The sequence below is a fragment of the Ranitomeya variabilis genome, chromosome 1 (genome assembly GCF_051348905.1).
Source record: "Ranitomeya variabilis isolate aRanVar5 chromosome 1, aRanVar5.hap1, whole genome shotgun sequence".
Lineage (NCBI taxonomy): Eukaryota > Metazoa > Chordata > Amphibia > Anura > Dendrobatidae > Ranitomeya > Ranitomeya variabilis.
The window spans coordinates 683,951,432-683,962,043 of NC_135232.1; the positions used below are offsets into that span (position 1 = coordinate 683,951,432).

The 10,612-nt window shown below is 48.3% G+C and overlaps 1 protein-coding gene across 1 annotated transcript; it reads left to right on the forward strand.

The window, feature by feature from the left end:
* The first annotated feature begins 210 nt into the window (after nucleotides 1-210).
* Nucleotides 211-10,411, forward strand: LOC143794024 (hypoxia-inducible factor 1-alpha-like). The gene is made up of 6 exons (XM_077280935.1): nucleotides 211-427; nucleotides 6,124-6,386; nucleotides 7,941-8,063; nucleotides 8,931-9,316; nucleotides 9,497-9,605; nucleotides 9,720-10,411. Exons 1-6 carry the CDS (start codon nucleotides 211-213, stop codon nucleotides 9,876-9,878), a joined length of 1,257 nt encoding a protein of 418 aa, XP_077137050.1. The 3' UTR covers nucleotides 9,879-10,411.
* The last annotated feature ends 201 nt before the right edge of the window (nucleotides 10,412-10,612 follow it).

Sequence of the window (10,612 nt, forward strand, 5' to 3'; positions counted from 1 at the left end):
TATTTCTCTAGAGGTGAGCTAGGACTGATATTTTCCTCTGCTAGCATTATTTAGTCCTCCGGCTGGTGCTGGGCATCTAGAATCAACGTAGGCATGCTACCCGGCCACTGCTAGTTGTGCGTTAGGTTTAGTTCATGGTCAGCTCAGTTCCCATCTTCCAAGAGCTAGTTCCTATATATGCTTATGCTATGTTCTCTTGCCATTGAGATCATGACAGACCTCATACTATCCATCGGCCAGACAGAGTCGGCTCTGGTGCCGCCGGAGTCTGCTGACACGAAGATGTCCACCATCTTCTCTGACCTGCATAAAGATGATGAAATCTCCAACAGTTTGTTTGATGAACTGAAGAAGGAACCAGAATCCCTGACTGTTCTTGCTCCGGACGCTGGGGATGAGATCATTGCACTGGACTTCACTTCTAGTGGTGGGTGTTCAGTGCTCTGCACAGTGCTGATTGGGTCATCATTATCAGGCTCTTGTGTGTGTTTGGTGCTCTGCATAGTGGTGATGGGGTCCTCATCATCAGGCTATTGTGGGTGTTCAGTGCTCTGCACAGTGGTGATGGGTCATTATCAGGCTCTTGTGGGTGTTTGGTGCACTGCACATTGGTGATGGGGTCCTCATCATCAGGCTATTGTGTGTGTTTGGTGCACTGCACATTGGTGATGGGATCCTCATCATCAGGCTATTGTGGGTGTTTGGTGCACTGCACATTGGTGATGGGATCCTCATCATCAGGCTATTGTGGGTGTTCAGTGCTCTGCACAGTGGTGATGGGTCATTATCAGGCTCTTGTGTGTGTTTGGTGCACTGCACAGTGGTGATGGGGTCCTCATCATCAGGCTATTGTGGGTGTTCAGTGCTCTGCACAGTGGTGATGGGTCCTCATCAGGCTATTGTGTGTGTTTGGTGCACTGCACAGTGGTGATGGGGTCCTCATCATCAGGCTATTGTGGGTGTTCAGTGCTCTGCACAGTGGTGATGGGATCCTCATCATCAGGCTATTGTGGGTGTTTGGTGCACTGCACATTGGTGATGGGGTCATCATCAGGCTATTGTGGGTGTTTGGTGCACTGCACATTGGTGATGGGGTCCTCATCAGGCTTTTGTGGGTGTTTGGTGCACTGCACATTGGTGATGGGGTCCTCATCAGGCTATTGTGGGTGTTTGGTGCACTGCACATTGGTGATGGGGTCCTCATCAGGCTATTGTGGGTGTTTGGTGCACTGCACATTGGTGATGGGGTCCTCATCATCAGGCTATTGTGGGTGTTTGGTGCTCTGCACAGTGGTGATGGGGTCCTCATCATCAGGCTATTGTGGGTGTTTGGTGCTCTGCACAGTGGTGATGGGGTCCTCATCATCAGGCTATTGTGGGTGTTTTTGGTGCACTGCACATTGGTGATGGGGTCCTCATCAGGCTATTGTGGGTGTTTGGTGCACTGCACATTGGTGATGGGGTCCTCATCAGGCTATTGTGGGTGTTTGGTGCACTGCACATTGGTGATGGGGTCCTCATCATCAGGCTATTGTGGGTGTTTGGTGCTCTGCACAGTGGTGATGGGGTCCTCATCATCAGGCTATTGTGGGTGTTTGGTGCTCTGCACAGTGGTGATGGGGTCCTCATCATCAGGCTATTGTGGGTGTTTGGTGCTCTGCACAGTGGTGATGGGGTCCTCATCAGGCTATTGTGGGTGTTTGGTGCACTGCACATTGGTGATGGGGTCCTCATCATCAGGCTATTGTGGGTGTTTGGTGCACTGCACAGTGGTGATGGGGTCCTCATCATCAGGCTATTGTGGGTGTTTGGTGCTCTGCACAGTGGTGATGGGGTCCTCATCATCAGGCTATTGTGGGTGTTTGGTGCTCTGCACATTGGTGATGGGGTCATCATCAGGCTATTGTGGGTGTTTGGTGCACTGCACATTGGTGATGGGGTCATCATCAGGCTATTGTGGGTGTTTGGTGCACTGCACATTGGTGATGGGGTCATCATCAGGCTATTGTGGGTGTTCAGTGCTCTGCACAGTGGTGATGGGTCCTCATCAGGCTATTGTGTGTGTTTGGTGCACTGCACAGTGGTGATGGGGTCCTCATCATCAGGCTATTGTGGGTGTTCGGTGCTCTGCACAGTGGTGATGGGATCCTCATCATCAGGCTATTGTGGGTGTTTGGTGCACTGCACATTGGTGATGGGGTCATCATCAGGCTATTGTGGGTGTTTGGTGCACTGCACATTGGTGATGGGGTCCTCATCAGGCTTTTGTGGGTGTTTGGTGCACTGCACATTGGTGATGGGGTCCTCATCAGGCTATTGTGGGTGTTTGGTGCACTGCACATTGGTGATGGGGTCCTCATCAGGCTATTGTGGGTGTTTGGTGCACTGCACATTGGTGATGGGGTCCTCATCATCAGGCTATTGTGGGTGTTTGGTGCTCTGCACAGTGGTGATGGGGTCCTCATCATCAGGCTATTGTGGGTGTTTGGTGCTCTGCACAGTGGTGATGGGGTCCTCATCATCAGGCTATTGTGGGTGTTTTTGGTGCACTGCACATTGGTGATGGGGTCCTCATCAGGCTATTGTGGGTGTTTGGTGCACTGCACATTGGTGATGGGGTCCTCATCAGGCTATTGTGGGTGTTTGGTGCACTGCACATTGGTGATGGGGTCCTCATCATCAGGCTATTGTGGGTGTTTGGTGCTCTGCACAGTGGTGATGGGGTCCTCATCATCAGGCTATTGTGGGTGTTTGGTGCTCTGCACAGTGGTGATGGGGTCCTCATCATCAGGCTATTGTGGGTGTTTGGTGCTCTGCACAGTGGTGATGGGGTCCTCATCAGGCTATTGTGGGTGTTTGGTGCACTGCACATTGGTGATGGGGTCCTCATCATCAGGCTATTGTGGGTGTTTGGTGCACTGCACAGTGGTGATGGGGTCCTCATCATCAGGCTATTGTGGGTGTTTGGTGCTCTGCACAGTGGTGATGGGGTCCTCATCATCAGGCTATTGTGGGTGTTTGGTGCTCTGCACAGTGGTGATGGGGTCCTCATCATCAGGCTATTGTGGGTGTTTGGTGCTCTGCACAGTGGTGATGGGGTCCTCATCATCAGGCTATTGTGGGTGTTTGGTGCACTGCACATTGGTGATGGGGTCCTCATCATCAGGCTATTGTGGGTGTTTGGTGCACTGCACAGTGGTGATGGGGTCCTCATCATCAGGCTATTGTGGGTGTTTGGTGCTCTGCACAGTGGTGATGGGGTCCTCATCATCAGGCTATTGTGGGTGTTTGGTGCTCTGCACAGTGGTGATGATGGGGTTCATCATCGGGTCTTGTGCGTGTTTGTTGCTGTGTATACACCGTGTGCAGAATTATTAGGCAAGTTGTATTTTAGAGGATTATTTTTATTATTGATCAACAACTATGTTCTCAATCAACCCAAAAGACTCATAAATATCAAAGCTTAATATTTTTGGAAGTTGGAGTGAGGTTTCTTTTAGATTTGGTTATTTTAGGAGGATATCTGTTTGTGCAGGTAACTATTACTGTGCAGAATTATTAGGCAACTTTAATAAAAACAAAATATATTCCTTTCATCTCACTTGTTTATTTTCCCCAAGTAAACCAATATAACTGCACAAAATTTTGAAATAAACATTTCTGACATGCAAACCCCCCCAAAAAAAATTAGTAACCAATATAGCCACCTTTCTTTATGATGACACTCAGCAGCCTTCCATCCATAGATTGTCAGTTGCTTGATCTGTTTACGACCAACATTGCGTGCAGCAGCCACCACAGCCTCCCAGACACTGTTCCGAGAGGTGTACTGTTTTCCCTCCCTGTAGATCACACATTTTATGAGGGACCACAGGTTCTCTATGGGGTTCAGATCAGGTGAACAAGGGGGCCATGTCATTATTTTTTCTTCTTGGAGACCTTTACTGGCCAACCACGCTGTGAAGTAGTTGGAGGCATGTGATGGAGCATTGTCCTGCATGAAAATCGTGTTTTTCTTAAACGATGCCGACTTCTTCCTGTACTGCTTGAAGAAGTTGTCTTCCAGAAACTGGCAGTAGGTCTGGGAGTTGAGCTTCACTCCATCCTCAACCTGAAAAGGTCCCACAAGTTCATCTTTGCTGATACCAGCCCATACCGGTACCCCACCTCCACTTTGCTGGCGTCTGAGTCGGAGTGGAGCTCTCTGCCCTTTACTGATCCAGCCTCTGGCCCATCCATCTGGCCCATCAAGAGTTACTCTCACTTAATCCGTCCATAAAACCTTTGAAAAGTCAGTCTTAAGATATTTCTTGGCCCAGTCTTGACGTTTTATCTCATGTTTCTTGTTCAAAGGTGGTCGTTTTTCAGCCTTCCTTACCTTGGCCATGCCCCTGAGTATCACACACCTTGTGTATCACACACCTTGTGCATTTTGTTACTCCAGTAACGTTGCAGCTCTGAAATATGGCAAAACTGGTGGCAAATGGCATCTTGGCAGCTTCACGCTTGATTTTCCTCAATTCATGGGCAGTTATTTTGTGCCTTTTTTTGCCCAACACGCTTCTTGCGACCCTGCTGGCTATTTGCCATGAAACGCTTGATTGTTCGGTGATCACGCTTCAAAAGTTTGACAATTTCAAGACTGCTGCATCCCTCTGCAAGACATCTCACAATTTTGGACTTTTCAGAGGCCATCAAGTAAGTTGCCTAATAATTAAGCACACCTTATATAGGGTTTTGATGTCATTAGACAACACCCCTCCTCATTACAGAGACGCACATCACCTGATTTACTTAATTGGTAGTTGGCTCTCAAGCCTGAACCTCATCATCTGGCTCTTGTGGGTGTTTGGAGCTCTGCACGGTGGTGATGAGGTCCTCATCATCTGGCTCTTGTGGGTGTTTGGAGCTCTGCACGGTGGTGATGAGGTCCTCATCATCGGGCTCTTGTGGGTGTTTGGTGCTCGGCACGGTGGTGATGGGGTCCTCATCACCGGGCTCTTGTGGTTGTTTGGTGCTCTGCACAGTGGTGATGGGGTCCTCATCTGGCTCTTGTGGGTGTTTGGTGCTCTGCACGGTGGTGATGGGGTCCTTCTCATCTGGCTCTTGTAGTTTGGTGCTCTGCACGGTGGTGATGGGGTCCTTCTCATCTGGCTCTTGTAGTTGTTTGGTGCTCTGCACGGTGGTGATGGGGTCCTCCTCATCTGGCTCTTGTGGGTGTTTGGTGCTCTGCACGGTGGTGATGGGGTCCTCATCATCTGGCTCTTGTGGGTGTTTGGTGCTCTGCACGGTGGTGATGGGGTCCACATCATCTGGCTTTTGTGGGTGTTTGGTGCACTGCACGGTGGTGATGGGGTCCTTCTCATCTGGCTCTTGTAGTTGTTTGGTGCTCTGCACGGTGGTGATGGGGTCCTTCTCATCTGGCTCTTGTAGTTTGGTGCTCTGCACGGTGGTGATGGGGTCCTTCTCATCTGGCTCTTGTAGTTGTTTGGTGCTCTGCACGGTGGTGATGGGGTCCTCCTCATCTGGCTCTTGTGGTTGTTTGGTGCTCTGCACGGTGGTGATGGGGTCCTCATCATCTGGCTCTTGTGGGTGTTTGGTGCTCTGCACGGTGGTGATGGGGTCCTCATCATCGGGCTCTTGTGGGTGTTTGGTGCTCGGCACGGTGGTGATGGGGTCCTCATCATCGGGCTCTTGTGGTTGTTTGGTGCTCTGCATGGTGGTGATGGGGTCCTCATCATCTGGCTCTTGTGGGTGTTTGGTGCTCTGCACGGTGGTGATGGGGTCCTTCTCATCTGGCTCTTGTAGTTGTTTGGTGCTCTGCACGGTGGTGATGGGGTCCTCATCTGGCTCTTGTGCGTGTTTGGTGCTCTGCACGGTGGTGATGGGGTCCTTCTCATCTGGCTCTTGTAGTTGTTTGGTGCTCTGCACGGTGGTGATGGGGTCCTCATCATCTGGCTCTTGTGCGTGTTTGGTGCTCTGCACGGTGGTGATGGGGTCCTCATCATCGGGCTCTTGTGGGTGTTTGTGCTCGGCACAGTGGTAACGGGGTCCTCATTGGGGTCTTGTGGGTATTCTCTCTCTTTTATAAAGTCTAATAATTTTGTGTATTTTTGTCACTAGATTCTGAGCAGCAGTTTGAGGTTCCTTTGTATAACGACGTCATGCTCCACCCGACTAGTAAGCCACCAGAGAGCATGCTGGTGTCTCCCATCCCAGCTCCCGAGAAGCCAAAGCCTCTGCGCAGCAATGCTGACCCAGCACTAAATAGAGAGGTGGTGATAAAGATGGAATCGAGCCCGGAACTGGAGCTGGTGGCATTCACCATGCCACAGCTCTCCAAACCATCCAGCCCATCGGACCTCAGCAGCCAGAGCTCCACAGAGGTGCGCACACAACTCATATGTAGCAAGGGAACCATAGTGTTTACTTGGATAATGCGGTCAGATGAGCCAAGATCTGTGTAAAGGGAAAGGCCCAATCTGCCCAGACCTCTGGCTCCTGTTCCCCTCCCTCCTTTACTGCACCATTCTGCTCTGTGTTCTTGCAAGGCCAGTGTCTGTAGCAAGAAGACATGAGGCATGGAAGGCGGTAAGAGGGTTGTCTAGCAGAAAACAAAATAATTTTTTCAACAATTTGAGCTCTTTGCACATTAAAGTAGGACACGCTCCCATTCCAAAGCTTACAGGGGTCCCACTTGGTGCCTGCTCCTGGGAGTCACGGACACAACACTGGAAATTGCAGTAGCATTTACTGTCAGGAACACTGGAAATGGTCATGTTTTCAGGATTTCCCTAGTATTGCGCAGGTGAGAGAACCTATGACAATTTCTGATTTCTTGATAATTATTGCATCACCTGCGACACTAAGGAAATCCTGAAAACATGACCATTTCCAGTGTCGCAGGTGATGCAATAATTATCAAGGAATCAGAAATTGTCATAGGTTCTCTCACCTGCGCAATACTAGGGAAATCCTGAAAACATGACGTATTGGGGTCCATGAGGATGGAGTTTTGGAGACAATGATCTAAATGGTAACTGGGGGATGGGCGAATATTGGCCTTTAATTTCTTTTACACTAGTCTGAGCGCTTTTTTGAATGTGTTTTTATTCTTCTGCTCCACCACGTTATGTTGGCAGAATGAGACTGCAATAACAAATGAAAAGAAATACCCCGTGGGCAGCCTGTAACCATGACAACACATAAATCTGAAAGGGTTCTGTACACAAAAAAAATAGGATATTGTATATCAAGATTATTTGCCAAGTTTCATTGTGTTTGTTTTTTTTAAATAGTAAGTTATACCCTATGCCACTGATCAGTACCTCCCGCCCACACAATAAGGTGGCTCTGGACCCAGGGAACCAGACAACGCCTGGAGCAGAAGTGTGCACACCCAACCTCTGCTCCATTCCCCATCTGTGGGTTTGTGCTGTAGTCAGCAGTCTCATAGGTAATACATTGCATTGAGATCCAGAATTTGCATGCCCAGTTCCAAAGCTTGTTCTGAGGATCACGGGGCTCTCAGCAGTCGGACAACCCTTTAAAGGGACACTGTCACCTGAATTTGGAGGGAACAATCATTAGACCTAGGGGCGGGGTTTTCGGGTGTTTGATACACCCTTTCCTTACCCGCCGGCTGCATGCTGGCTGCAATATTGGATTGAAGTTCATTCTCTGTCCTCCGTAGTACATGCCTGCACAAGGCAATCGCCGGCAGGTAAGGAAAGGGTGCATCAAACACCCGAAAACCCCGCCCCTAGGTCTAAAGATTGTTCCCTCCAAATTCAGGTGACAGTGTCCCTTTAAGAATTTCAGAACAATGAAAATAAGAGTCCATAATAGAGTGTGACATGGAGTGTGACATGCTGGCTCTCATCAAGTCTTGGATAGGATTCACCTTTAGGATTTTGACATCTAGTTTGTCCTTCCTGCAGCCCGGCTCCCCCGCAGAGTACTGCTTTGATGTGGACAGTGAAATCACAAGGGCGTTCAAGATGGATTTGGTGGAGAAACTTTTTGCAATAGACACAGAATCGAAGACCCCATTCTCCACACAGGTATGTGTATTATCTTAGTTTTCCCAGCACAATTGAATTAGAAGGAGAGGAAAGAAGATTTTACAAACGAGTCATGTGGAGCAGGAATCCAAAACTTCCAGCTGTTGTGAAACTACAACTCCTAACATGGCCTGACAGCAGGGAATGGTGGAAGTCTGTATCAGAGTTTCCAGACATTGTAAAATTCAAGGAGAATTCAATTCCACTGGAATAAATTTGATAAAGTTTTTGTTTTTTAAGAGGGATCTTTTTCTGTAATTCGCTCCAAACAAATTCAGCTAAGTAGTGGCCTGCTTCGGCTGCCAGTTTGCTGAACTGTAGATGGCCAGGCAATCTGTTAAACCTGCACATGTTCACCTGTTCCACATCCCGGCATTAGGTTCTCTAACTCCTGTTCCTCCATCACGCGAACCCTCTTTGGCCACTTCACTCCAGGCCAGGACTTCCAAACAAGACTAGGCATCTAAGTGATGTCGGAGGAATAGACGTTCCGGAAGCCAAGGCTTGGCATGAGGTGGCCAAAAAGGATCCTGTACGGTGGGGGAGTAGAGGCGCGGACGATGGGCTGCAAGGAATGCAGGACAAGTGAGATGAGGATTTTTATTTATTTTATTTTTTAACATTTTTATTTTATTTTTATTTTTTTGGTTACATCCATCCTTCTCTGGGATTGGCTTTAAAAATCAAGTTTCCCTGTAAAATCCGCTTGTCTTGCCAAATTCAAATCTCCGCAGATCCGCTTTTCTCGAACACACAATATCCACTGTGTATAAGGTCGCGGAGCCCAGCTGTAAATGTGATGGTGTTCAGGGTAATGATTCCCACTTATTGAATATAAACACCGACCATGTTCTTCCTTTTATACAGGAAACCGATTTAGACCTGGAAATGTTGGCTCCTTACATCCCAATGGATGATGACTTCCAGCTGAGAAGCTTTGATCAACTATCTGCCTTGGAGAGTGAATCTGCGCCCCCTCAGCCTTTAGGACACATGACCAATCTATTCCAGCCCACCATCACACCCATCACCACTGATTTAAAACCAATCACCACCGAAGCAATGAGCGACCCCAAGACCATCATTGTCCACTCCCCCGCCCAGGTGATGAAAGAGGTTCACAGTGCTCCATCCTCGCCATATAGTGCTAGCCGCAGTCGCACAAGTTCTCCTGTAAGAACAGACAAGACGTCAGAAAAGACAGACCGCTCCCGCCCAGGAACTCCAAATATACAAAGTCCTTTAAGTAAAAGGTAATTACTCTAAATTTGCAGCTTAACGAGTAACGGTGGCCCCTGTGGTCTGCCGAATTCAGCAGGACTGGCCAACCAGCTGATGTTCTTTACATATTTGGCAAATGATGGAGGGGGGCTGACAGGTTGTATCGCAGCATGTCTGAACTTCTGCTGACAGATTTCTCTTGCATTTCCCAGGTCTACAGTCATGGATGAGGACATCAGTCCAAAGATGATAGCGTTACATAATGCCCAGCGAAAACGTAAAATTGTAAATGATGGTTCGTTATTTCAGGCAGTAGGAATTGTAAGTTTATTTCTTCCAGTTGATTAGTAATGCCTGCACTGTAGACGTCTTGCATTGGATATATGAGCAGCCAATCGTTTCATACAACTTTTTTTTTCTTTTTTCCAAATTCAGGGGACTTTATTTCAAACCACTGTTGACCCAGGGCCAAACTCGCCACTGTGGAAACGTGTTAAAGGGGCTGACCTCGAACGGCCGACTGGAGCCGAGCAGAGAACAATTATCTTATTGTCCACAGGTATGTTCTCCCCTCATCACAGCTTATCGTTGTAGGGGATATCCTGTGTCCACACTGGATACTAAAGGTACCTCCACACTGAGCAACTTTACAATGAGAACGACAACGATCCGTGACGTTGCAGCGTCCTGGATAGCGATCTCGTTGTGTTTGACACGCAGCAGCGATCTGGATCCCGCTGTGATATCGCTGGTCGGAGCTAGAAGTCCAGAACTTTATTTGGTCGTCAGGTCAGCGTGTATCGTCGTGTTTGACAGCAAAAGCAACGATGTCAGCAATGTTTTACATGGAGGTAACGACCTGTGAGAACGATAAGTGCGTCACCGCTATGTCACAGGATCGCTCCTGCATCGTTGTGGAGCTGCTGTGTTTGGCATCTCTACAGCTACCTAAACAGCGACGCTGCAGCAATCGGCTCGTTGTCTATATCGCTGCAGCGTCGCTGAGTGTGATGGTACCTTAAGTCTGGATGTCAGGGCAGGAAATCCACAGCCTATTATGGTAAGTAGCAAAATGGATGAGATTTCACCAAGTCTCATTCACTAGCTACATAAAAAAAAAATAAAAATTCTGGGCAGAAGTTGACCCCTGGTGCAGATTTCACCTTTTGCAATTCATAGAGTAGAATCTGCAACAGAATCCCTGACAAATCTGCTTGTAACTCTTGCAGATTTTTGGTGTGCATTTTTTTTTTTTTTCTCAATTTATACCCTTTGCCTGCTCAGCCAAAACTACTTTCTCTTTTTATTATACTATGGATCAGTTCCTT